The following is a 26,728-nucleotide window of genomic DNA, read 5'->3' on the forward strand; positions in this document are numbered from 1 at the left end:
CCATGCAGAGGCTGGGTAGCCTGAGCATCCTCCCAGGGACAGGATGGGCAGGCAGGTATCCCACACGCCTCTGAGGCCTGGCGCTGCCAATCGAGCTCAATTCCAACACTGTGCCTAGACCTTGGGGCCAGTCTGGCTGCCTCCTCCCCACCACCCCTCTCCCTTCAGCCTTCCCCACCACTCGGCTCACTCGGCGCACCTAGAACACTTCTTTAAAGGACTCTATCCAGAGGCCTCCCTTTTCTCCTCAGTGGCACCACCCATTTGGTATAGGCCTCTGCACCCACCAGTGAGCTCCCTCCAGATGTGGGGGTCTGAGCCTGGGGAGAGGGGTGGAAGCCTTGTTCCTGGGGAGCTCAGAGCACAGCCCCTGATGACCTGAGTCGACCACTTGTCATCCTCCCATTAGCCCCTAGGTGGCACTGCGCACCCCCCCACAAGCAGCAGATTTGAGCCCTGCTCAACCTTAACGGAAAGCCAAGCTTCCTTGTGGAATCCCAGGGCACCTTCCCCACCACACCCTGCTCCTCACAGATGCAGTGGCCTCTCCCAATTTACAAGGCTCACCTGGCATTCTAGCCCCAAGTCACGCTCCAGCCCCTGACTCCAGGGAGTCTTCCCTGATTGTCCCAGCCCACCTTGAAGCCTCAGAGGCCTGCAATTACCCCTGAGGGAAGGGCCACCCCTCCTGATGACTCCCTAGTACCCAGGACACCAGCCCTCCCACACCCCAGCCTGCCCCCACATGTGCACGCACACGCTGGCCCTCTTTCCCCAGTGCTCCGCGCACAGCACAGCCCTCAGGCTGGTACGAAATCACCTTTATTCACAATCACAGCGACCCGAGTGCACAAGGGAAGCAGCAGCTACCCCTGCACTGACAGAGGTAATGAGATGATGGCTTCCTCTCCCCAACCCTCAGCCTCTGGGATCCCTGGCTGGGGGGCCCGCTAGCCAGCCCCCGCTCCCTCCCACAAAAGGGGTCTCCCATGGTCAGTGACTGGGTAGTGGAGACCCATAGTGGGACAGTGACTTCCACAAAGGCCCAGCCTGAGGTCCTGGCACACCACCCCATGGCAGCCCTCACGGAAGAACTCCCGACAGTCACACAGAAAGCCTGCCCCTCTCTCCCCAAACAACCATTTTACAGAAGTAGAAGCTGGGGCTCCAGGGGGCTACAACTCAGCCAGGGCCACACAGCTGGTTAGTGGACTAAAACCCATGCCCTGCCTGCCACACAGAGGAGCAGTCTCTGATGGATGCAAAAAAACAAAAACAAAAAGCCATCTGAGGGGGCAGAGGGCTGGGAGGCTGGGAGAGCCCACGCCAGGGCAGGCAGGGCTGAGAGGACCAACCTCAGCAGGTGGAGCGCTCCCTCCCCAGAACTTAGAATGAGAAACTGGAGGTGTGAGAGGCAGACCCTGCCTCCTCATCTTCCCTACAAACAGGCTCCCTGCCCTGCCATCACAAGGTCCCCCTGTCCTATTCCTGGCCCACACTGGGAACACTAGCCCTCCTGAAGTCTGACGTCCTTATGGACGGGGGACCTCCTGGGCCACCTGACGTACCTGAGTCAACCATGATAACCCAGCTCTGGCCCAGGAGGAAGGGTGCTCTATGGTTCTGGGTGACCACCAGCCCCATGGCACTAAGGAGGATCGGTTTGCCTCTCTGTAAAATGGACACTGTTTGCCAAAAGGCCTCCCAATTTGGCCCCTCCTTATGGAGTTCCAATTCCTGATTGGCAGGGATGGGTATGAGCTCTGTGGCTGGAGTCGGAGGAAGATACTGAGTGATGACTGCCTCAGTCGCACCCTTTCCCAGGTACCCCATACACAAGGGCAGTATTTCTAGGGGCCCAGAGGATGGGAACTCACCTACAAACAAACAAACAAACAAAAAAAAACCCAAACCACAAACCAAATAAATTAATTAAAATGAGGAAAAGGGCTGGTCTTGGCCCAGGGAACGCACACCTCCCCACCCGGAGCCCTGGCCCATCCCAGGCCTGCCGCAGGCTCTATCAGCCCAGGCCCTGGACAGCACAAGATGTGGGGAAAAGGTCTGAGAGGGTAGCTGCAAACCTGTTCTCAGGGACCGTGGCAGAAGACCAACCCTTTTCCCCAGCCCATACCGAAGGGCTACCCCTGGGCAGCGGCATCCAGCGAGATGATTGGGGCAGGAAGGCTACAGCCAGGACAGGGTCCTCCCCTTCTCAGCCAGGGGCCCAGAACCTGGAGCCCTCTGCAGCTTGTCCATGTGCCCATCGGGTAGTGGGAGACAGACATGGCATGAGGCTGCAGCCTGCCCAGGACAGGAGGCACCCACCAGCCTCTCACCCCCAGCTGCCATGCCCATTGGGCAGGGAACGAGGAAAGAGAAAGTAGGCCTAGGTCAGAGAGGGAGACGGCAGCTCAGGAGCGGCCTGCCCAGGGCGGTTGTTGAGCAGGCTGCACACTCCTCAAGGGCAGTTGGCTGAGGGGGCAAATGAGCCTAAAATCCAGTCCACACTGCACTAGCCAGGCCACATGCCCTGGCTCAGGGCTGCAGCTGCCCAGAGGAAGGTACAAGTCTTCTAATTCTCACAAAGGTGCCCTATGGACTACAGACACCTCCTAGAAACCTGCCCCAGATGGGGAAAGATTAGGGCAGGCTGAGATCACAATTTAGCCCTCAGCATGCAGAGAAGAGCTGGGTGCAGAGAAGGGAGAGACAGGGAGAGACCGGCCTCCTCTCCTCCCCTCCCTCTGCCTGGCGATTTGCCTCTGCCCCTCCCTGCCTGATACCCCCCTCTCCCCAAACCTTCAAGGGCCTCAGTTTCCCATGTTTAATGGAGGAGGAAAAGTTTCCAAAATGAGGAAGAGAAGGGGCCCCACTGGCTTGTTCCTCAGCTGGGGCTGGGCTGAAGCCGGAGGAGATGGGTGTGCAGGGTGGGCCACCGCAACGGGCTAGGAGCTGCGGTAGGTCTTGATGATGTCCTTGATGGGGCGGCGGCAGATGGGGCAGCAGGCGTGCAGAGCCTTCTTGAGGCGCAGGCCACAGGCGTAGCAGAGGCACATGTGGCCACATGTGTAGATGACCGTGTCCACCGCGTGTTCATAGCAAATGGTGCACTCATCGCTCCACTGGCCCAGACCTGGGGTCACTGGCGACTCGGGCAGGCTCACTGGCGAGTTGGGGGCTGTCCCTGAGGACAAGGGGGCACCAGTCAGGAGGAGACATGGCCCAACCTGGCACTGGATTCATGGGAAGAGAGCTCCCCGGCCTCTTGTGTCCCCCTCCATTTATCAGGATCTGCCTGTTCACCCTGAACCCAACTTCCAGGGCACAAGGGAAGAGGCTGAGCTCTGAGCAGCCCCACTTCTGACCCACTCCACCCCCAGATGAGGGGAGTGGCTAGGAGGCAGTGAGAGAAAATACGGCAAGATGGAGAAAGGAAAGAGTCCTGAATTGTTTAAGGTAGGTCTCTCCTAAGCTACCCTTTGGCATTGCCGAGCTAGGGGACAGAAGGGGATGACCCCAGAAATCACCCCGCAACAAAGGTTCACTGAGCCCAGCTCCGGTTCCTCTCCACTCCCAGACCAGACACAAAGGCCACATCCTTGCCACAGTCCCACACAGTCACCATGGAACAGAGGAGCCAGCCTACTTACCGCCAGCAGAGCTACCCAGAGGGCCAGAGCTGCACGTGCTGAGCAAGGGGTCAGAGAGGCGGCTGCCCAGGGCACTGGGCGAGGTTGGCGTGGAGGCAGGGGAGCAGGGGAGTGATGGGATACCACGCTCAGCCAGGATGGTGGAGCCTGTGAAAGTGGAGGGAGGGAAGGACACGCTAGCTGCCTGTCCAGGCCAAACTGGAGAAAGCTCTGTCTCTCACAGTGGGTTCCCAGGCTTGACCACACAGACCAGCCACAGGGCCGAGAGCGGGATTTTGCAGGCTGGTGCAGGGGATCATTTGATATTACTGCCGTGGAATGTAGCTAATCAGCTAAAGACTTTGACCCCAGTCAGCATCCAGCCTGGCCTCGGTTCTCACCTATGAACTGGAGGGCCACATCCTGCTTGCTTCTTGCTAAAACAGCAGCTCCAAACTAGGCCCCTGCCTGGCACCTACCTCCACTCCTCCCCATGTATGCTTTCTGCAAAGCTTCCTGGGCCGGAGCATGTACGTTACCATCTCCCCTGCCCCGCAACCTCACCCTCCTGTTCAGAGCCCTGCACTCTTCACCACTGTCCCCAGATATCACCCACCTTTTCTGCATGGCACCTCTGCAATGCCTTTGCCTTCACCCTTTCCCACCTTGTTCTGATCGTAGATTCTCTCCTCCTCTCCTTCCTCCTTCCATCACTCACTTCCTCTCCTTTTATATATATATATATTTTTTCAGACGTAGTCTCGCTGTGTCACCAGGCTAGAGTGCAGTGGCATGACCTCGGCTCACTGCAATCTCCACCTCCCAGGTTCAAGGGATTCTCCTGCCTCAGCCTTCTGAATAGTTGGGATCACAGGCACATGCCAACATACCCAGCTAATTTTTTTTGTATTTTTAGTAGAGACAGGGTTTCACCATGTTGGCCAAGATGGTCTCGATCTCCTCACCTCATGATCTGCCTGCCTCAGCTCCCAAAGTGCTGGGATTGCAGGCGTGAGTCACCACGCCTGGCCTTCCTCTCCTTTTTAACAATCCATGCCTACCTCTTTCCCTCCTTCCTTCTTTCTTCCCTTCAACATATCCTTACCGAGGACCTACCAGGCACCAGGCCCTGTGCAGACAGAAAGCTGGAAACAGCCCCTGCCTTCAAAGAGCTGGCTGTCCAGGAAGCCTCTGGGGGCTGTCCTCAAACTCCTTCCTCCGGGCCACCCTGACTACCCCTAGACCACATTAATCCCTCAAGTACACACACACGCGCACTACAGACATATTACTATACAACCACAAAGGCTGGGGTATTATTTGTTCTGTGCGCAGGACTCCAGTTTTGTTTCTCCAGTAAAACCACGAGCTTTCTTTTTTTTTTTGAGAGGGAGTCTTACTCTGTCGCCCAGGCTGGAGTGCAGTGGCGCCGTCTTGGCTCACTGCAAGCTCCACCTCCTGGGTTCACACCATTCTCCTACCTCAGCCTCCTGAGTAGCTGGGATTACAGGTGCCCGCCACCACGCCTGGCTAATTTTTTTTTTGTATTTTTAGTAGAGATGGGGTTTCACCATGTTAGCCAGGGTGGTCTCAATCTCCTGATCTCGTGATCTGCCCACCCTGGCCTCCCAAAGTGCTAAGATTACAGGTGTGAGCCACCGCGCCCAGCCCATGAGCTTTCTTTTTTTTTTTTTTTTTTTTTTTGAGACGGAGTCTCGCTCTGTCGCCCAGGCTGGAGTGCTGTGGCCGGATCTCGGCTCACTGCAAGCTCCGCCTCCGGGTTCACGCCATTCTCCTGCCTCAGCCTCCCGAGCAGCTGGGACTACAGGCGCCCGCCACCTCGCCCGGCTAGTTTTTTGTATTTTTAGTAGAGACGGGGTTTCACCGTGTTAGCCAGGATGGTCTCGATCTCCTGACCTCATGATCCACCCGACTCGGCCTCCCAAAGTGCTAAGATTACAGGTGTGAGCCACCGCGCCCAGCCCATGAGCTTTCTTTTTTTTTTTTTTTTTTTTTTGAGACGGAGTCTCGCTCTGTCGCCCAGGCTGGAGTGCTGTGGCCGGATCTCGGCTCACTGCAAGCTCCGCCTCCGGGTTCACGCCATTCTCCTGCCTCAGCCTCCCGAGCAGCTGGGACTACAGGCGCCCGCCACCTCGCCCGGCTAGTTTTTTGTATTTTTAGTAGAGACGGGGTTTCACCGTGTTAGCCAGGATGGTCTCGATCTCCTGACCTCATGATCCACCCGACTCGGCCTCCCAAAGTGCTGGGATTACAGGCTTGAGCCACCGCGCCCGGCCCATGAGCTTTCTTAGAACAGGAAATCTTATTCACCTGTGACTCTCCCATAAATCCTAACATAATGCCCTGCACACACCTAAGTGCCCAAAGAGATCTTTTTTATCTGTAGTTATTCTAATTCATTTAGTGATATTATTATTTCTAAGGATATTCAATAGATGCCCACAGGGTTTCTCTTACTGTGTTGCTATTTTTCCAAGTTAATTATCATCTCCTTCTTTCAGGAATTCACAACTCCTATTTACTTTTCTTGCCTTGTTGCATTGGCCAGCATTTTTAGAACATCTGTAAGCCATCTCTATTATATTCCTGACTTTCATGAGAATATTTCTAAAGTTTCACCAGTAAGCATGGAACTGGCTGTATGTTTTGTGATACACACGAGTGAAGGAAATAACCTCCTATTCTTAGTTTACTTAGGCTAGCCACAAAGCCAAGCATTCCTCTGTAAGGTTAGTAATGACCCTTCATACATTGCCACTGGTTAGTTATTCCTTTGAAGTCAGTCAGGATCTTCCAACACCAATTTGCTGGTTGAGATGCCCAATTTTCCAAACAGATTAGGAGCACTCTGTTGAATGTCTATTGAATTCCGGGTGGCTCTTCTTCAACATCCACCCTGGCCTATCTCCCTCTTGAAAGAGAGAAATCTGGATTTTTTTTTTAAGCCTCCCCTTTGCTCCAGTCTAGTAAACCTCTTTGGGCAACAGAAGCCTTACTGGAAAGCTGCTTAGCTATTATTAGATGGTGCTGAGGGAAGAAAGTACCTTACTCTTATGTAATTTCCTTGCCCTGAGGAATAGTATATCCTGGTCAGTGAAATCAGCTTGGCTTTTTTTTTTTTTTTTTTTTTTTGCATCCCAGCCTAATTTCTTTTTATTCCATCTTGAATTCTCACCCAAGCCTGATTCATCTGCCTGCTTGCTTGCTTTCTTTGTTTCTCTTTCTCTCTCTCTCTCTCTTTTCTTGAAACGGAATTGCACTGTTGCCCAAGCTGGAATGCAGTGGCACCATCTCAGCTCACTGCAGCCTCCACCTCCCAGGTTCAAGCGATTCTCCTGCCTCAGCCTCCCAAGTAGCTGGGCTTACAGGCATGCATCACCACCACCACACCCAGCTGAATTTTTTTGTATTTTAGTAGAAATGGGGATTTGCCACGTTGGCCAGGATGGTCTTGAACTGCTGGCCTCAAGCAATTCATCCACCTTGGCCTCTCAAAAGTGCTGGGATTACAGATGTGAGCCACCGCGCCCGGCCTTTTCATTCCCTTTTTATTTATGTTTCACTCCATCTTCATTTGGTCTCCTTCCAGAGTTGGAAGTCCCCAATGGTTTTTATATGACATTGCATGCTCTCACAAACCAACAGCATTACATACATTAACGTATGTGTATTCATTTATTCACATGTGCCTGTACACAGTATGCCAATCTCATAGAGTAACTACCTCATGCTCACTCGTCTACACACATTATTTTACCTATCAAGCCTCCTGGGCTAAGGTCTCCGCTAGGGGCTGTGAGGCCCAGGGGTCTCCAAACTTGGGTAAGCATACTTGCTAAAGAAAAACAATTCAGATGTCCAGAACCTGTCCAAGGTCTACAGAATTAAAATCTCTGGAGGTGGGGTCCAAGAATCTGCACTTTAATAGGTCCTCCAGGTGAGTCTAATGAAACCAGCTTAGTCTCACAGAGCTGGTTCAAAGACCAGCACTCGGAAAGCATGAATACCTGCTCACTCTGGGGTACAGAGGTACCAGGAGACACTTTGTGAAAAGATTTCTGGTCAAATTAGTATGTAAAAACTGTACACCAAAACCACCATCACCGTCTCCTTCATCAAACTTCATATTAAAGGCTCTGAGAAGTCTTGCAATAAAGAATCTTCCTCCCTTCTTTTCTTAACTCAATACACATCCCCCAGGCCTTTCAAACCCTGTGCCCCCCAGAAAAGGCAGGTCCAGAACTCTGCTGCCCCACTTCCCCCAAGGCTGCCTACGTGTGTATTCCCCAGAGTCCCCCAATCAGACACCACCCTGCACCACCTGACTACTGACATTCCAACCTCTTTTTCTCATTTGGACTCACAAACTTCCTTAAAGGTGAGGACCTTTATTTCCATTTTGGAGAAATGGTAACCAAGACTCAAAGAGTTAACTGCCGGGAGAAACCTTTTTTCCTCTTTTTTTTTTTTTTTTTTTTTTTTTTTGATACAGAGTCTCGCTCTGTCGCCCAGGCTGGAGTGCAATGGCCCGATCTCGGCTCACTGAAAGCTCCGCCTCCCGGGCTCACGCCATTCTCCTGCCTCAGCCTCCTGAGTAGCTGGGACTACAGGCGCCCACCACCTCGCCCGGCTAGTTTTTTGTATTTTTGGTAGAGACGTGGTTTCACCGTGTTAGCCAGGATGGTCTGGATCTCCTGACCTCGTGATCCGCCCGCCTCAGCCTCCCAAAGTGCTGGAATTACAGGCGTGAGCCACCGCGCCCGGCCTTTTCCTCTCATTTTTAAGTGGTCACTGGGTTGTGTGCTTCTGGATTGTTTATGTATCTGTGAGACTATGGGTTGATCCGATTCTGGGCATCAAACTCAATAACTCGCGCTTTTCCCAGTCTCACCCCCAGGTGAGTCTCCCAGGTGACATATATGGGCTACTGACTAGATGACCGAGTCCCGCCCAGAACTCACCTTAGGTGTCTGTGATTTCTTAGCAATACCATCACGAGCCTGGAGGAAGAGAAGCTCGCCCTTTGTCCCCTACCCGGATCGTCCCCGCCTCCAGGAAAGGCACACGCCCAGGCGCAGTTGCAGGCACTCACCGAGGATGCGGATCTGCGTGATGGTCCCGTGCAGGCCGAAAAGCATCCAGAGCGGCTGCGAGGCGTCCACGCACAGCTGCATGCCAGCGGCCGCGCCATTGTGGCTGAGGTGCAGCTCGCCGTCGGCGTTGACCACCAGGCCCAGGATGTCGCCGCTGTGCAGGGGCCCGGGCACGCGGCACACGGCCCAGAACTCCTTGCGGTCCACCAGGGCCTCAGGGCTGAAGGGCAGGTCGGCCGGCCGCAGCGTGCCGGGGTCGCACGTGGTGACGCCGAAGGACAGCGCGCCGGGCCGCGCGCCACCCGAGCGCGTGACCTTGACGAAGATGGTCTCGGCCACGCGCACGGGCCGGCTAGTGAAGACGAGCGCGCGCTCGTCGCGCCCGTGCTCCACGCGCGCCACTGTCTGCTCGTCGAGGATGCGGACGTGCGCGCCGGCGCGCAGGGTGTGGAAACGCAGGTCGCCGTCGAGCTGCGCGGGCAGCGCGCGGCTGTGTTGCGAGTTGAGTGAGTTTTGCGGGATGGGGCAGCCGGCGGCCGGCGCGGCCTCGTCGCTATCCGCGCCCGGCACGTTGAGATCGCACAGGCTCACCGAGAGGCGCGCGTCGTCCGCCTCGCGCCGCAGCGACGGCCGCCGCAGGGCGGTGAAGGAGCGCGGCCGCAGGCAGTCTGGGAGCACCAGCTCGCTATCTGCGCGGGAGACACGGGGCGGTGTCACGCAGGACTCCCGGGAGGCGGCCTCGGCGCGCCCCGCTGCCCCGGCCCTACGCGCGCACCGTTACAATCCCGGATGGCTAATGCCGCACACGATACTTGTGACATAAATTAGCAAGCACAGTCAAGAAGCGGCACACCAACATGGCACAAGTATACATATGTAACAAACCTGCACGTTATGCACATGTACCCTAGAACTTAAAGTATAATAATTAAAAAAAAGAAAGAAAGAAAGAAACTGCTCTTGCAGGACATCTGTTTAAACAGGAATAGGTGGGGGGAAGCCGAAACTTAAACCATGTGGGTGCTTCCAAATGCTCACAGGTGCCTGCTATATGCAAATGTGTACTTCCTCATTTTCTACAGTAAACGTGTACTCCTTATAATATAAATTTTCAAAAATTTAACTCCTGGGCTCCTTCCATCTTATCCCTAGCACCTAGAACAGCGCCGAGCACGCTGTTGACAAACAGTAACCATCGTGGAAAGTGCACTGATGAAGGCCTAACATCCTGTGAAGCCAGGGAGCAACCACCCGCCAGCAGACACACACAGACACCCTCTTTGCGTACATTGTCTCATCTAACCTTAACAATTACCTTTTGAGGCTACCATTGCCATGTCAGGACACAGGCTGAGAGAAGTAGATCTATCCAAGATATCCTTTTGAAAGTGGCTTAATAGGGAATCAAACTCATCGTTCTTTTTAAAATCATACAAGTTATACAAAATACAAAACGGTATTTTGTAGAAAATTCAGTTCAGCAAAAAAAATAATAATCCCCTGTAAGCCCACCACACAGAGAAAAACATCTTTAATATTTGTATGCATGACCTTTCAGCCTTTTTAAAGGCTGTATTTTTGGGGGTTTTTTTGTATGTTTATTTGGCATTTTTTTGTTTTTGTTTTTGTTTTTTGAGACGGGGTCTTGCTCTGTGGCCCAGGCTGGAGTGCAGTGGAGATATCTCAGCTCACAGCGACCTCCGCCTCCCAGGCTCAAGCCATCCTCTCACCTCAGCCTCCCAAGTAGCTGGGATGCACCACCGCGCCCAGCTAATTTTGTATTTTTTAGGTAGAGATGGGACTTCGCCATGTTGCCCGGCTGGTCTCCACCTCCTAGGCTTAAGCGATCCTCCTGCCTCAGTCTCCCAAAGTGCTACAATTAGAAGTGTGAGCCACCACACCCAGCTGGTTACTTTTTTAGTGCAAAAATTGTGTCATGCTCTATAAACATCACTTGTTTTTTACCTTTTATATGTACTACATCACTTTGAAAATGTGATGACATTGAAAATGTGATGACCCATTTCCCCAGAAAAATGCACATTCTCACAAACTTCTGTAGATAATTTCTCAGCATTCATGAACTACATGAAGCCATCCATGGGCAAGGACTCCAGGCTAAGAACCCTTGGAGTTTTTTTCAAAATTTTCAAAAATTTAACTCCTGGGCTCCTTCTGTCTTATCCCCAGCACCTGAACACCTCTCCATGCCAATAACTGTTTCCAGCACCATATTCTTCTAATGGCTGTGTTATGTTCTGCTTTATGGAGTCCTGTAACTTGCAATAAAAGTAATCACCATGTTCCATGAATTATCCCTGCAATTCATTCTTACAGCAGCCCGTGGAAGTGTTCCTGTTTTACAGATAAAGCTCAGCAGCGTTATGACAGCCACCATGTGGCAGATCCAGGATTGAAAAAAAGGTCTGTCCAACTCCCAATGCCGCATTCTTCACTTCCAGACTCTCCTTGTTTATTGAAGCCCTTCTTTGTGAGTCAATCTCTCCAAATTTGCCTGGTGCCACTGTAAGCTGCACCATGGACCGATCCCTTCCTTCAGGACTTCTCTCTGAACCTCTCCAAGGGAGAATCTGCACTGTCTCCTCAGGAACTGGGTTAAGGATGGCTGGGGTTGTCGGGTATGACAGCAAAGCTTGGGGGATTGCTCTGGTAGGGACAGCAGAGGCCAAAATTCAGCTCCAACTGAATGTAGACATGGTCACTAAACCTCCCTCTTTTCTTTCACCCTTTCCCTGGCCTTCCCAGAAACTGTGTTGTCTGGCCCCCAGAAAGCTCTGGGTGTGAGCCCTTCCCCCAAGCCTCCCAAAGCTCTGGAGAAGCCTCCTGGGGCCTGGCTGATTGGGGTTTCCTGGAATCATGTTGGCGAGGAGGAGGGAGCCGGCCGGAAAATGTGATTATTCCAGGGAATTGACTCTGACAGTGATGGTGCAGAGAGGCTGGGGGGCTGCAGAGAGGCAAAGGCAGAGGCCAGGAGGGCCTGTGCAGGGGGAGGTGGGAAAGACAATGGGAGAGGCAGAGGCGAGGAGGGCCTGTGCAGGGGGGAGGTGGGAGACAAATGGTGCAGAGCTGGGGAAAGCAGTGGGCTGACCTGAACCCTGGGGAACAGCCCCTGCTCCCACACCCCTCTGGGATTCCAGGCACTGGCCCTTGGGAACTACAGAGGGTGGGAGACAGAGAGGGGAAGGGGCAGTAACAGCAGGGAGAAGAGGAATCAAGTCGCTCAGATATGTCCAGTCAGAGCTCCAGGAACACAGCTGTCACAGGGCCCACACCACCACCTTAGGACAATCCGTCCAGAGCTCCCGGGGCTGGGCAGACCCTCAGAACAAAGCTCTTAATGGGACTGGATGCAAGCTATCCTGGTCTCTCCGCCCCTTCAGGCGTCCCCTTCTACTTAAACATGCACACTACCAGGTGCTCACTAACTCCCAGGCAACCTGTTCCACTGTGGAGTTAATCTGTCTTTAAAGAGTATTTCCTTCTCTTAAACCAAAATCTACCTCCCTGTATTTAACCCACTACCTCCTGAGCTGCCTATCAGCCCAGTACTGAAGACAATTCTCAGGGAATACTCAGACTTCCCACACACCTTCCCACCTCTTAGACAATGAACAGAACCAGACTCAGTACTCTAGATGTGCACCAACCAGCTCAAGGCACAGTGTGGCCATCACCTCCCTTGGTATGTATGCTATACTTCTAATAATGCAACCTAAAAGTACATTAGGTTTTTTTCAGTAACCAACATACATATACTAGTAGGCAGGACAAGAGCACAGTTAAGTGCAATGAATTTGAAGTCATCAGTCCAGGTTCAAATCCTGGCCCTGCCATTTCCTGTAAGACAAGGCTACAAATAGCTGAACTTCTTGGGGCCTCTTCAGCAGTGAAATCAGCATCTACTGATTTATATAAAATCTGTATCTAATACTCCCCTTAGAAGAGACGCTGTGAGGATGAAAAGGAGTAAGGTACACAGGGTACCTAAATAGGACACCTGGCACAGTCATTAGGTTAATATAAGCCATTGTTATTGGCACGTGAAATGCCACATGATTCAGAAGAAAGTGCATGGGCTTTGGGTGATCCAGGTCTGGATCAGGCCTAGGTTTAAATGTCTGACCCAGCACTTGACTGATGGTTTTTGGGTAAGCAACCTTCCTCCCAGCCTCAAATTGCTCACCTAGAGAATAGGGGTAATAATACCTGCCTTGAGTTGTTGTTGGAAAGCTTAGAGGTAAAGTGGGACCATCCCCAGCACCGAGAAGCTACCCGATAACTTCAGATATTAGTATTTGCTTGGCTTGAGCACAGTCTCAACTAAAAGTCAGGTACACCTGTCCTCAGACCAGGGGCTTTTTGAACCTTAATGCAGGACTTCACATCAGTCATGATGGGTACCCAGGAAATATTCACTGAATGAAATCACCAAAGACCAAGAAGCAGCAGCTAAAATGTAGAGGTGAGAGGATAAAGAAAGGAAGGAGAAACAGTGGAGGATGTACAATGAGAAGAAGGGGGTAGGAAGAGGATCCCTTTAGCCTTGATTGAAATCTTGCTAGAGTTGGGAGGGGAGGGACAAAAGCTGCTGGGAAACAGCTAAAAACGGAATGAATCCCTAGGGCCAGTGCCCAGCCCAAGTCTGTCTTCTCTCCCTCTCCACCCCTCAGGGTCAGGAGCAGCTGCAGGCAGCCAGCAGCTCCAAAATAACCATCCCATCAGTGAGCCCAGCTGTGTCGAGGCCCTGAAATAGATGAAACTCGAGACTCAGGAGCTGGTCAGAGCACCCTCCGCAGAAGGGACGGCAAAGGTCACAGTTGAGTGAGCCGATACCAAGTTAGAGGTCAGGGCAGTGTTTGGGGCCCCAAAGCCATGGGAGAACACCATGGAACCAACCTCAGCCCAGGGCTGCACCACTTGATGGATAAGGCTTAGAAAAACCAGATGGGCAACCTGTCACCCCAAGCAGTAGGGTGGCCCCACATTCGGAAGCAACAAGTTACATAATCGGTGCCGGGACACGTGCCCCCCTACTTTGGAGGTGTTTATGATGGGAACAGAGATGGCACAAGGCCACGAGGAGAAGCTGCTAAGCTGACTCCCCTTGCATGTCCCATCATTCAGGAAAGAACCTGTCAGTCTTCAGCTCTTGCCTGTTCTGGTGGCCGGCAGTGGCTCTACCGACACCCTGAGCCAGAGCAGAAATAAGCAGGCACTGCCAGGGCAGGGAGGTCCCGGCCATGTGTTTCCTCTCCTCTAGGTGGTGCTGGGGGCCCTACTCACCGACCTACTGTGTGCCCAGCCCTGGGCAGGGAGTCTGGGAGAGGGAAGAGCCAGGAGTAAGTGGAAAGGGCAAGGTTTAAGGGCAGGAATTTTTTTTTTTTTTTTTTTTTGATACAGGTCTTGCTCTGTTCCCCAGGCTGGAGTGCAGTGGCAAGATCTAGACTGTCTGCATCCTCTGCCTCCCGGGTTCAAGCGATTCTTGTGCCTCTGCCTCCCAAGTGGCTGGGACTACAGGTGCACACCACCACGCCTGGCTAATTTTTGTATTTTTTGTTAGAGACAGGGTTTCACTAGGTTTCCCAGGCTGGTTTCGAACTCCTCAGCTCAAGTGAACTGCTGGTCTCGGCCTCCTAAAGTGCTGAGATTACAGGCGTGAGCTACCATGCCTGCCCCGAAGACAGGAAAATATTTGAATACAATTTAATTACCAGAGTCTTGGCATCTAGGATTAGACAGAACCTTAGAGGAACTAAGGTACTAGGAAATCCATTCACCCCTGCCCATCTGTCAGCCTGGCTAGAAGCTAGAATGGCCCTAGGGTCAGGAAGTTTGCCATCTCCCAAGGCTCCCTCCGCCTTGGAGTAACTATGACTTAGAAACCCTCTCCTGGTGGGAATCCATCTGTGTCCCACATACCCTCCTCGGGGCTCCCTCTGAGTCTTCTCTCCTTTACAATAAATATCCCCTTTAGGATCAAGATCCCCAGCTAAGGCTGAAGTCCCCTTCCTGTTTCAGAGTGCGCTAGGGAAGGTATTCTGGAAGACACAGGAGTTGACTTGACTTGGGCTGAAGCACAGGAGGGTTTGGGTTGACAGGTGAGAAAACTGTTAGCAAACACCTAGTGAAGAGCAGGAGGGGGAGGGAGAGGGGACAGACTGAGGAGGGCCCCAGGGCCAGCTGTTGCCCAGAAAGCCACCCGGCCCTGCCATATGCTGCCAGCAGTGCAGGGTAACCAAGGTAGGACCTGGGCGTGGAGGACCTCACGGCAGGCCAGGGCCTCCTTTGAGGCAGAGCTTGCCGTCAGCCTGAGAGTCCCATTTGTTGACGTTCTCACATCCGGAGCACTGGCTAATCTGTAACCAAGGGTCAGCCTGCAGCCGCCCGGCTTGCTGGCGGGTATCTGCTGGCCCCTGTTTGGGAGGTGCTGCCAGCCCTTTACTGTCTCCACAAACATCCTCCTGCTGGTCCGCATCTGGCACGGGGCATGGGAGGGAGCCGGGGAGGGCGGGTGCCTGGCTTGGACAGGCAAGGGGGTTCTCCACCCATCTCAGCACCCACCTCCACCCTCTCCCTTTAAACCCAACCATAGGAAATTTAGGAGAAACAAACATGTTTTCTGGGCTCACAGAGGGAAGGGCAGAACATCCTAGAATCACTCAGTCACAGACTTTAAGATTCAGAGAATCTTCAAGCCATGGGATCTCATGGATTTATAGAATCATTTGGTCTAGTGGATCTCAAACTTTTTTAAAAAGCAGTGGAATCCTTTTGTCTAAAAGAACCCAAAGCTCTAGCCAAAGTCTAGGAGGTGGGCAGAGCACCTGTCCCCTCCCCCTCTCTCTGGCCTTCTCTGCAGCCTCCAAGACACCTCTGTGGAACCCCAGTGTTCCGAGGAACCCAGCTGGAGAACCACAGATCTTGTTCCAAGGAGCAATTTCGATTGCATGGTTTTCCTTTCAGCCTGATACAGGGACCTGGGTTCAAGGCTCCCTCTTCTAATTGGAGAGCTGGTTTGAGGGGTTGGCTTTTTTTGGCGGGGGAGGGTGGTGTTTTTAAATTAGGTATTCCTTTTTAACCTAAAGACAAAAGCCCTTCTCATTTGTGTAAATGCCTTTCCACATCTGTGAGGTAAGTGGGGCGTGTATAATTATGTCCAAATAATAGATGAGGAGGCTGAAGCACAGAGAAGCTGAGAACTGCCCAGAGGTAGTGAGCGGCCAAGTCAAGCCTTGATTCAGTCGATCTCCTGCATCTGAAATAAAGGCATTGTTCCCAATACTGCAAGGCCCCAGCTCCTCCCTCCACATACACCCCCACCCTGAGCCCCCCACTCTCTCCAAGGCCCCCTGTACAATCTCTTGAGCCCAAGAGATGCTAGGGGCAAACATAAGATTGCCTATTTTGTAAGTTAAAAACAGTCCAATACTGGCGATTACATGTGGTTCAACTTTATATATATTCATTGTGGTAGAAAACTAGAGTGCACAGGAACAACTGAACCAGACAAAGCCCTTGGGAGCCTCCAGGAAACTACAAGGCAGGCAGACCCACCTTCCCAACTGAATCTGGCATCCTGGGCACTGCCCCTTCTGTGTACCAGAACTGCCAGGGCCCTGGTGGCCTATCTGTGCCCAACATGCGCAGGGCATCCTTGATGCCTTGAACTCTCGTAAGCTCGAATCTGGAAGGCACAGGAGGGCCACTGTCCCCACTCTTGTCGGGCATCCAGACTTAATAGGGAGATCAGATGGACTCACATCTAGAGAAGCTGGAAGGTAATGTAGCCCAAGCTCCTGGGTTCAAATCCCAGCTCCACCAACTGCCAGCTGTGTGACCTTGGGCAGGTTATCAGACCTCTCTGAGCCTCTGTTCCTTATCTACAAAATGGGCACAATAATACCTTCCTTTATATACAAAGAGGATATATGCTGTATCTTTAAAGAGCAGGACAATACATGACTCAGAGCTGCTTATACCACTTAGTTCTCCACGTGCCGATGGTCAGGAGGAGGAAGGGTCATTTTGAATGTGGGAGGTCTGGGAAAGCTTCCTGGTGGAGGGGAGGGTTTGGTGTGGGGAGTGATATAGCTGGCAGAATTTGGGGTAAGCAGAAAGGAAGTGCCAGAAGAGCCTCTGAAGCAGAAGGAAGAGCAGGATTTTTCTTAACCAAAAAGAAGTGAAAATCATCAAAGAGGAAGAAATCATGATCGGCAGCCTCAGCCGTTTCCCCCAGCCCAAGAGCTGGCTCCGGCTCCTTAAACTAATATTTGCCTCTTGGCCCCTGGCAGCCGCAGCTGAGGGTAAACATTGGTTTCGCTGGGAAGCGGAAGGCCCAGATGGCAGTGTGGTCCTCAGCTGGGGATCAATCATACTCAGCGCCTCCAAGCTGAGGCACGCCCTGGATAGAGGACCTGACCCAAGCCCCTATCTCCCGGGGGCCTGGAGAACCCACCCAGCAGCACGTGGACCTTGGAAGCCCACCCTAAGAGTCTCCACACAGCTCTCTCCTCAGTAGGCAGGCGCGGGTCTTCTACCAAGACCTGGGAACCTGTGCATGGCAAGGGATGGAATAGAATGCATAAGCCCTCGGGAGCTCCCACCCCATCCCCTCCTAGAACCCTCCCGGACCCAGCCCCACCATTTAGAGGTGTTGATAGCCTTCTCCCTCTGACCTTACTCCCAGATCAGCCTGAGAGATCTGGGTTCCAGGCCTGGTGGGGCTGATGAGCAGCTGGGAGAGTTTGGGCAGGCCCCTCCCCATCTCCGGGTCTCATACTTCTCCACTGTCAAGCAGCCAGTCCCTCTTACTGAACAACTTGACAGCACAAAAGCTACTGGAAGCTTTCAGCTCTCATGGCTCTCTCCCTTGTGATGCATACACATACCCACACCTGTGCACACCCCTCACCTCCACAAGTCACCCACTACCTCTCCACCTCATTCCTTCCCCTCCTGGATCTGCTCCCCTACTGACCACCAATTCCCCATCTCTGTGCCTGTGGACACCCCTCCCTCTGACCTAAATTGTTCCTCAACCAAGCCATTTTTTTCACCTCACTTAGTTCCTGACTTAAAACTTGTCTTCTACAGGAAGTCCTCCTCGATTGCTCTCCAGCTGCACTCCCCTCCCACATATACACACAGTTTTACTCTTCAGCTCACACTTGATTGCAGAATTGAACTTGGACCACCTTGCATCAGTTACATGATGTGTCCCCCAGGGAAAACATTATTCCAGGAGAGGAGCTGGGTTTTCGATTCTTCTGTCTCCCACCTGCCCCCACATAGTACCTAGGCTGTGGTGGGCACCGAGGGATGCTCTGGAGCTCCCTCGTAAGTGGGCTCTTGGCCCACCAGCCTCCTGACGGGACTCACAGACGCTCTTCCTGAATCGACATTTCTGAGAGGAGCAAGGAGATCTTGAGACACTGGGATAGGAGCTTCTTTCTCCATGTATTAATCACCCAATAAAATCTGTGTTTATTTAGTTGCTGGCAGGTCCCTTCTCCCTGGAGGAAGGAAGCTGTTATTCTTGACGATACCCGCCTGGGCTTGAGCCAGGGCACCCCAAAGAAAGGTGATCTGCGGAACTCCAGCATAACAGGGAGGAGGGCCTGCTGGGGCTGTGGCCTGGGCACCACTGTGGGCTTGGATTCTGGTCAGGGCAGGGAGGACCGTCCATTGGGGAGAGACACCAGCCCCTGCCTCCACTCTGTCCGGGGACACAACCCATCCACCCATGGCCTGACCCGCTTACCTACCATGTGCCAGCTACCCTGGGAAGCCTCTGGTCTAAGGAACGAACACAGAGCAGGTAAGGTTGGGAGGGCTTTGACCACAGGCTTCAGACAAAGGGGACAGGGGCAGGCCTGGCAGAAAATCCCTGAAGATCAGACACTGGTTTGGGGGACAATCACCCCAGGAAAGACTGGCCCAGCTTCAGAGTCACCAAGACAGACAGCGACTTTCTTCAGAGGAGAGACAGCAGTGGGGAGAAGGACACCAAGACCAGGGAAAGCAAAAAGGGTGAGAGGATCTAGGTCGAGGGAGAGAGAAAAGCCCAGAAAGATACAGGTGCAGTAAAGGGGCAAGCGATGGAGAGAGGGAGAGGTGGGAAGTGGGACGGAGAGGAAAGAGGAGGCAGGGAAGGAAGCTGACCCTGAGGCTACCTGGGGTAGAGGGGAGTATCTCAGAAGACAGGCACTAAACGAAGGTGGAGAGATCACGCCCACCTCAGGAGATCTCTGGATGAATCTCTGTGTCTCCCTCTCTATCTTTACCAAAAAAAAAAAAAATTCAGGAGGAATAAAATGAAGGGATATCTTTAGCTGCCAATTGAATTTAGGGGCCATAATCAGTGTTTGAAAATACCCAGGGATTATGGTGATTTACGGCTGGGATGGAATCAGCTGGGGCCTTAACCTTATCGGGTGTGCAGAGAGGAGCCTGTCAGGAACTCCAAATGCAACTGAAAACACTGCGTGCAAGCCCATTTATAGTCACAGGGGGATGGGGCTGAACCAGGTCAGGCCACCTGGGCTCTGGCCCAGGGTGGGCCCTTCAGATTATTCTCCAAGCCCTCCTCAGCCCCTGACGGTGGGAAGCCCCATGCCGTCTGGCGTGTTCCTCTTCATTCCCACGTGCCAGGACCCTCCTGGAACTTGCAGGCCCAGCCCAAGTCTTCTCTTCCAAGAAGCCCTCCTGGCTTCCATCCTCCCCCACTGACCTCAGCCTCCTCTGACTTCCTGCCTCCTTTTATGTTTAAACCAGCTGGAGGGTAATGGGAAAGGTGTTGCTTTTGGCATCAGAACGCCCAGTTCAAGTCAGGGTTCTGCCACATCCCTACATGGGCAAGCCAGGTCTTGAGTGGGCCTCAGTTATCTCCCTGCCAAATGGGGATAAAAACCACTCCCTGTGGGGCCTGCTTCAGAGGGGTTAAATGAGATAACTGGATAGAAACCATCTCGGCAGATGGAAGGCATCCCATGACCACAGCAGTTAGCGATTTACTGGCTTCTCTTGGGTTGTGCCCTGAGTGCCTGCATCGTCTGGAGTGTTTGCTTCATCTCTCTAACTTCCCAGTGAGCCTGGGCTATCTGTGGGCAGGGCTGGGTCGCCCTTGGCCCCCACCCACCTGCCGTTTTCTTCATCTAACAAGGCATCCGCCCTCTCATTCTTCCCCCGCTACTACTCTCCCCGACCCACCCTGCAAATATTCCTCCACATCCTCTGAAGGTCAGGCAGAAGCCTCCACCCTGGAGAGCAGCCCGACCGAGTCAGAGGTGGATTCTTCCCCATCTTGCAGGGAAGTGGACATGTGGACAGACCAAGGCTCTGCCGATGCTCAGTACTGAGAGAAGCATCAGCACCACTTGGTGGCACACGAAGACGGAGAGGAGAATTCCGCCCAGAAAGGCTTCAGGGAGGAGGGGGCTTTGGGGCTGGCCTTGAAGCCAGAGTGGGGACGGTGAGGAAGGGCACATTTTGCTTAGGGAAAAGCAAGAATGTCACCCCACTACCATCACCTGCCCACCCTTAACAAGACTGTGGCTTTCTCAGGAGCAGAGACTTTGCCTTCCACCATGTGGCTGAGCCCTGGGCTAAGTCAGAGCCTTCACAACCATTACACAGGTGGGAAGCCTGAGGCTCAGGCAGAAGTGGTCAGGTTAGAGCTCAAACTCAAGCGCTGGGACTCCAGTGCCTTCAAGTATGGGGCCCTGAGGATACCAGAGCAGCACCAAGGCATTCACTCGAGCCCTGAGTGAGGAACTGCCCTCCCCAGTATGGGTGGGGACGAATGACAGTCACTGACCCCTTACTGTGCATCAGCTGCTCCTCAAAGAACCCTGAGAAAGCATTTAGCCCCACATTACAGATGAAAAAACTGAGGCCCCACACCTAGTACAGCGCGAGGCTAGGATCTGCCGGTCTCTGTAGCTCAGGGGCATGAACGCTGCCCTTTCTGCCCCCGCTGTAGACACACCCCTTTCACAGAGAAAATGCAAAGCACCTGGGCTCCCTTCTTCAGTTGCTGAGACCCAGATCTGCCCAGTTCCAGGCTCTGAACATGTCATTGTGAATGCAGAAACACTTTTGTTGAGGTGAAAAACAGAAAGTTCTCAAACTACTAGCTAATAAAAACCGCTTCCTGACGTTTGGAACTCAACAAACAGGCTTCTGACTCATTTCTTTGTTTTTACTATCACTGACTTTTTGCTCAAATAAAGGTGTTGTGGAAAAGAAGAGCTTCACTGTTGCTAGGCTCTGAAGTCAGAAAGGAAAAAAAACGTTTTTCAACCACCTTCATGGCCTCTTTCTCTGCAGGGAGCGGCGGGCAGAGATGGCAGAAGGAAAGAGTGTTGCTTGAGCATATACTTGGTACCCGAGACTGTGCTGGGCACTTTACTCACAGCCTCCTTGATGGAACTCAATCTTCCCACCAACCCATTTCACAGATGAGGAAGCCGAGGCTTGTGCAGCCTCTGCCTGGAAGCAAAGCCAGTTTGCTGATGGCCTGATTTGTACCCAGAGTCTGCATGTGCGCACGTGCACTTGAGTGCCTGTGCACAAGGAGAGCCAGGTGGGAAGGATCCTGGTCTGGGAGTCAGGTGACCTGAGTTCTAGTCCTACCTTAACCACCAACTTGCTGTGTGACCCTAGGAAGTCAGAGATTGTCCTGTCCTCTTCCAGCCCTGGTACTTGTGCCATTGCAGGGAAGCCTGGCCCCTGAGCATGCCCGGCTGCTTCCCGAGGCTCCTCCTCCTTGCTCTCTCACTCTCCTGAAACAGCCTAACTTACGCTGGGGGCCAGGGAGCAGCCAAGAGTCTTAGCTCCCCCAGTGCCTTCTGCCCCTGGATCCTACCCTTTTATCCAACATCCCTGCAAAAGGCACTAGGGTGGGCTTGGAACCCAGTCTTCTGGAAGGCTGCAGAGCCCAGGGGCTGACAGCTGGCTTTAGAGCTGGAGACTCAGGGCTGGCTCTACCCTTCAAGGGCCATGGCTCCTGGGACCATGATGCAACCTCCCTGGACTTGAGTTTCTGCCCAATAACGGGGTCTCCCTCCCAGGGTTGCTATGAGAACAGGCAAGAATGAAGTGCCTTGCACATAGTAAGTGTTCTATGAACTGTGGTTGTGATGGTTAATTTAATTACTTCTGGGGGTGGTGGTCTTTGAGGTCGCCATTTATGATTGTGAAGGTTGCACACTGCCCAAGGCACCACCTGAGAGGCTGCAGATAGCAGAAATCACACCCAGGTTCCACTGAAAAGCAATGGGCCTGGAGGAAAGGAGCTCTCTGCAGTTCATGCCAAGGCTCCCAGGGCTGCCCCTGTTCCCCTTGGCACCAGAGAGGGGTCCCTACGCCTGATGGGATTGAACAGTACCAGGCTGTAGTGCCCAGAGGTTGAGGGGTGTCCCCTGCACCAAGGGGCCGGAGGGACAGGCACTCACCAAGCAGCTGGACGCCCCGCGTGAGGCCGTAGACGTCCACCAGGGCCCAGAGCGGGTCGGCCGTGCGGACCCCGCTGAAGAACAGCATGACAGCCGAGTCGTTGATGCGGTGGAAGACACGACCCTTCTTGTCCACCCAGAATGCGATGATGTTGCCCTCATTGGCAAACTCCTCAGGCAGCGCCTTGGCCCAGAAGCCACTCTGGGCCACCAGGTCGGGGCAGGCGTACTTGGGCAGCGAGTCAGGGTGGATGCGGGACGGGTCCTTGCTGGTGAAGCCCAGCCGCAGGGCCCCGCTCCAGCAGCACTGCTTCTTGGTGATCTGGGTGGCAGGGGGTGGCCTCAGCCCACCCTCTTCCACTTGGTCAATCGGACCAAGGGTAGCCCCCCTCGGGTGGACTCCCTGGAGCATCCCACAGCAGCCTGCCCACCATTCCAGCATGGTTCCCTCCCAGGAGCCCTCCCTGCTGGGAAGACAGCAAGGGGTTCCCGCGGCCACCGCCCTCCCGGTTCCTTCCTTGTCACACAGGGAGGTTGAGAAAGGCATAAGGAAGAGGGAAGAGGGTCACCAGAGAGAAAAGGCGGGGGCAGGGTGTGGTGGTGGGGGTGGCAGCAGGCAGAGTCCAGAGGCCCAGGGAACGCCGTGAGGGAAGCAGGAAGCACGGGGCGGGGGCGGGGGCAGGGGGCAGGCCCACCTTCAGCCTGACTTGCTCGTAGATGAGGACCGGGCGGTTGCTGAAGGTGATGGCGTTGCAGAAGCTGGCCTGCCTCTTGACAGCCTTGTGGCTGAGGTCCATGAGGATCTGGGAGCCCTTGGTGTGCGGGTGGAAGAGCAGCGGCGTGGCTGGGAGCCCCCCACCAGGCAGCACCGCTGGGCAGTGCTTCTGCTTGTGGTGGCATCGGTGAGAAGTGACGGGGAAGGGGCCCCCAATGGAGTCTGCAAAGGAACAGGCCACAGTGTCAGAGAACTTGACGGGTCCACGAGCCAGACCAGAGTCCCCTAGGTAAGGGCAGAGGCTGGGCATGACCAGAAGTCACCCGGAGCCCAGTTCTTCCACCACTGTTGCCACCCCTTGCCACCATCCTTCTGCCACCATCTCTCACCATCTCCCACTCCACTATCTGCCACCATGCTCTACTGGTTCACTACCCACCACTTCTCCCCTTAGCCTTCCCCATCACCTTCCACCCCCACCCTCTCCCACCTCCTCTCCCCACTAGTATTTAACACCCTCTGCCTTTCACCACCTACCATGATAGCACATCGCCTTTACTACTGCCCTCCACTACCACTCACTGGCACTCCACCATCCTTGGTTTGTTTATTTATTTTATTCAATAAATATTTATGACATATCTGCTGAATACCAAGCTCTGTCCTGAGTACTGGAGACACAGACATGAAACATACATGGATCCTGTCCTTGGGGCTGTCACTAACTGGCTCTGTGACCTTGGGGAAGACAACACTTCCCTCTCTGGCATAATGGGTGGCCTCTACTCTGTGGCTCCAAGACAAGTCTCAGCAGCACAGGCAGCATTAATTAATACACAGCCTCAGGGGCTGGGGACTCTGGTGGGGCCCCCAAGATCCACGCCCTGTCCTTCAGGAGGTGGAGCCCGCCCATCCTGTCATCGTGGGGAAAGAGAACAATGAAGAATGGAGGAGAAGTGGGTGGAGCCATAGAAAGCCACAAAACATGACAGAGGCCTTCTGGGATGTTTCAAATTTTGGTCCTCCAAGGCAGGAATTTAATGATGCAAAGAGCTCGGCATTGGGCCTGTCCAGACCCTTCCACTCCCTAGAGCAGGAGGAGCGGCTTCCAGGAAGGAGATGGAAGACAGGGAGGGAAGGGAGAGGGAGAGGCCCAGTCCTCCGTCCAGGCTGTGTTGGCTTTGGTCTGCATCCCTCTGTACCACTTTGCATTTCCAATCCCCCTCTTCTCCAGAGGCCCCAGACAACAGTCTCCAAAGCCCCAGGCCAGCCGGACATCCTGTGCATGAGCCACCGGGCCTCTCTAGAGCAGCTTCCTGCCTGCCAGGCTCACTAGGAAGGGGTGGTACGAGGAGGAGTTCACCTTGTCCTCACCAAGGAGACAAGACGGGAACGGCTGAACAGTGCAAGGGCTTTGGAAGCCGTCAGGCTATGAAGGCTGGAAATGCTCAGAAGAGACCCAGATAGTCTAGAAAGGCTGCCTGGAAGAAGCTGAATGGCCTCTGGATAGTGCAGAGGAGGGGAGGCCATTTCAGGGAAGGGGACGCTGGGAAGAAGGGCAGAGAGTGGCATTGGCTACAGGTGCCTTGCCTGGAAAAGATGCCCACTGGGCTCCGGCCAGCCTCAGACACAGCTTGACTTTTGTTTCATAAAATATGTGCTGGTGAAAGGCAACATCACACATTACTGAGGTTTGCATCCAGAGGTAGAAATGGAAGCATAAGAGAAAAATCACCCCTGCTGTGTGGGTAGCTAACACATCGTGGTGCATCTGCACAATAGAATACTACTCAGCAGTAAAGACCAATGAACTACCAATATGAATAACAACATAGGTGAATTTCAAAATAATGATGTGAGTGAAATTAGCCTGTTAAAAACAAAGCAATACATGATTCATGGAGCAACTGCAGGGCTTCCATTCTCTTCAAAACCCTTCCTCTCCTTCCATTTTTTATCAAATTCTAGAAAGTGCAAATGAAGCTGTAGTGATCAAAAGCAGATAAGTGGCCCGGGCACGATGGCTCACACCTGTAATCTCAGCACTTTGGGAGGCCAAATGGGGCAGATTACCTGAGGTCAAGAGTTTGAGACCAGCCTGGGCAATATGGTGAAACCCCATCTCTACTAAAAATATAAAAATTAGCCGGGCATGGTGGCAGGCACCTGTAGTTCAAGCTATTCGGGAGGCTGAGGCAGGAGAATCACTTGAACCCAGAAGGTGGAGGTTGCAGTGAGCCAAGATCGTTCCACTGCATTCCAGACTGGGAAACAGAGCAAGACTGTCTCAAAAAACACACACACACACACACAAAAACGAAACAAAACAAAAAAACAAAAGCAGATAAGTGGACGCCTACGATAGTCGGGGGAGACAGGCAGGATTACCAAGGAGCACAAGGCGACATTTGGCAGTGTGGCTGTGTTCCTTATCTTTTTTTTTTTTAATGGCTGGTTTTCAATGGTCTATGTGTTCCTTATCTTGATGTGGTAATGATTTCATAGGGGTACACTATGTCAAAACTCATCAAATTGGACGCTTTAAACATGTGCAGTTTAGTGTATGTCAGTTTCACCTCCCTGAAGCAGTTTTTAAAACCCTGCTGAGCCCAGCTGCTGCTGAGAGCCTTTCCTCTGGGGCTCCCCCTCCCCAGCCTCCACTCTGAATCCATGGAGCAACTGTAGGGCCACCAATCCCTTCAAAATGCTTCCCCTCCTTCCCACCCATCCTACTCGAGGTCCTGGGGCCCTGGGTAAAGGCGCAGAAAACACTGACTCTGGGCAAATATAGTGGAGACACAAGGGGCCAGAGACCCAGCCCCTGGAAGACATTCCCCAAGGCTCCCTTCCAGAGAGGACCCCTGCCAATCCCAGTGTTGGGTAAGGGGTTGAGGGTGGGGCTGGGGCAGCACAGGCCCAGCACCCTGGCTGGCAGCAGAACAGACAGAGGAGGTGGGGCCAGGAGGACTCTGGGCCAGGGGTACCATGTGCACCCAGGCATGTGGGCTCCAAAAACACACTCATGGGCACACACATACACCTGTGAGCACGCAAAAGTAATCCCAACCCTAGGCCATTCATCCTCTCCTGTATTCCTGAGACCAGGAACCACACACTTACACATGTACTGTGACACACACACGCAGTCATGTACACATGGATGTGCAGAACAATACATACAAAACACACGCCTATCACACACGGGTCATATACATCAAATAATAGTGGCAGCCATTTGCCAAACTCTGAACTAGTTTTACACACACTTACTGGTTTCACCCTTATGGCAAACTTATAACTATTAAACTTATTATCAACCAATTTACAGATGACAAATATGTGCCTCAGGGAGATTAAGTGGCTTGCCCAGGGTCACAGAACCAGTAAGAAACAGACCTAGAAGCCAAACCCAGCAATCTGACTACAGAATCTTTGTTATTGGCCACTAAGCATCAAGAGGCCACAGTGGCTCACACCTGTAATCCCAGCATTTTGGGAGGCCAAGGCAGGAGGATCACTTCAGACCTAGGAGTTGGAGACCAGCTTGGGCAACAAAAGCAAGACCTCATCTCTACAAAAAATTTAAAAATTAGCTGAATATAGTGGTGCGTGCCTGTACTGAGTCCCACTAGTCCCAGCTACTCAGGAGGCTGAGGCAGGAGGATCCTTGAGCCCAGGGGTTGAAGGCTGCAGTGAGCTATGATCATGCTACCACATTCCAGCCTGGGTCAGAGTGCGACTGTGTCTCAAAAAAAGTAAAAGGCATTAATAGCCAAGAATTCATGGATTTGG

The 26,728-nt window shown here is 53.1% G+C and overlaps 1 protein-coding gene across 2 annotated transcripts in view; it reads right to left on the reverse strand.

Annotated features, from left to right (window-relative positions):
• Positions 1 to 804: 804 nt before the first annotated feature.
• NEURL1 (neuralized E3 ubiquitin protein ligase 1) overlaps positions 805 to 26,728 on the reverse strand; it is a 101,727-nt gene continuing 75,803 nt past the window's right edge. For both annotated transcript variants that reach the window (XM_033183858.1, XM_033183869.1), the window contains exons 2-6: positions 22,917 to 23,158; positions 22,222 to 22,543; positions 8,746 to 9,435; positions 3,654 to 3,800; positions 805 to 3,187 (exon numbers count right to left, since the gene is read on the reverse strand). In XM_033183858.1, coding sequence (XP_033039749.1) covers positions 2,949 to 3,187; positions 3,654 to 3,800; positions 8,746 to 9,435; positions 22,222 to 22,543; positions 22,917 to 23,158 — 1,640 coding nt within the window. In that variant the 3' untranslated portion in view covers positions 805 to 2,948. The remainder of the gene's footprint in view (positions 3,188 to 3,653; positions 3,801 to 8,745; positions 9,436 to 22,221; positions 22,544 to 22,916; positions 23,159 to 26,728) is intronic.

The sequence above is a fragment of the Trachypithecus francoisi genome, unplaced genomic scaffold, assembly GCF_009764315.1.
Source record: "Trachypithecus francoisi isolate TF-2019V2 unplaced genomic scaffold, Tfra_2.0 Contig01579, whole genome shotgun sequence".
Taxonomy (NCBI): Eukaryota; Metazoa; Chordata; class Mammalia; order Primates; family Cercopithecidae; genus Trachypithecus; species Trachypithecus francoisi.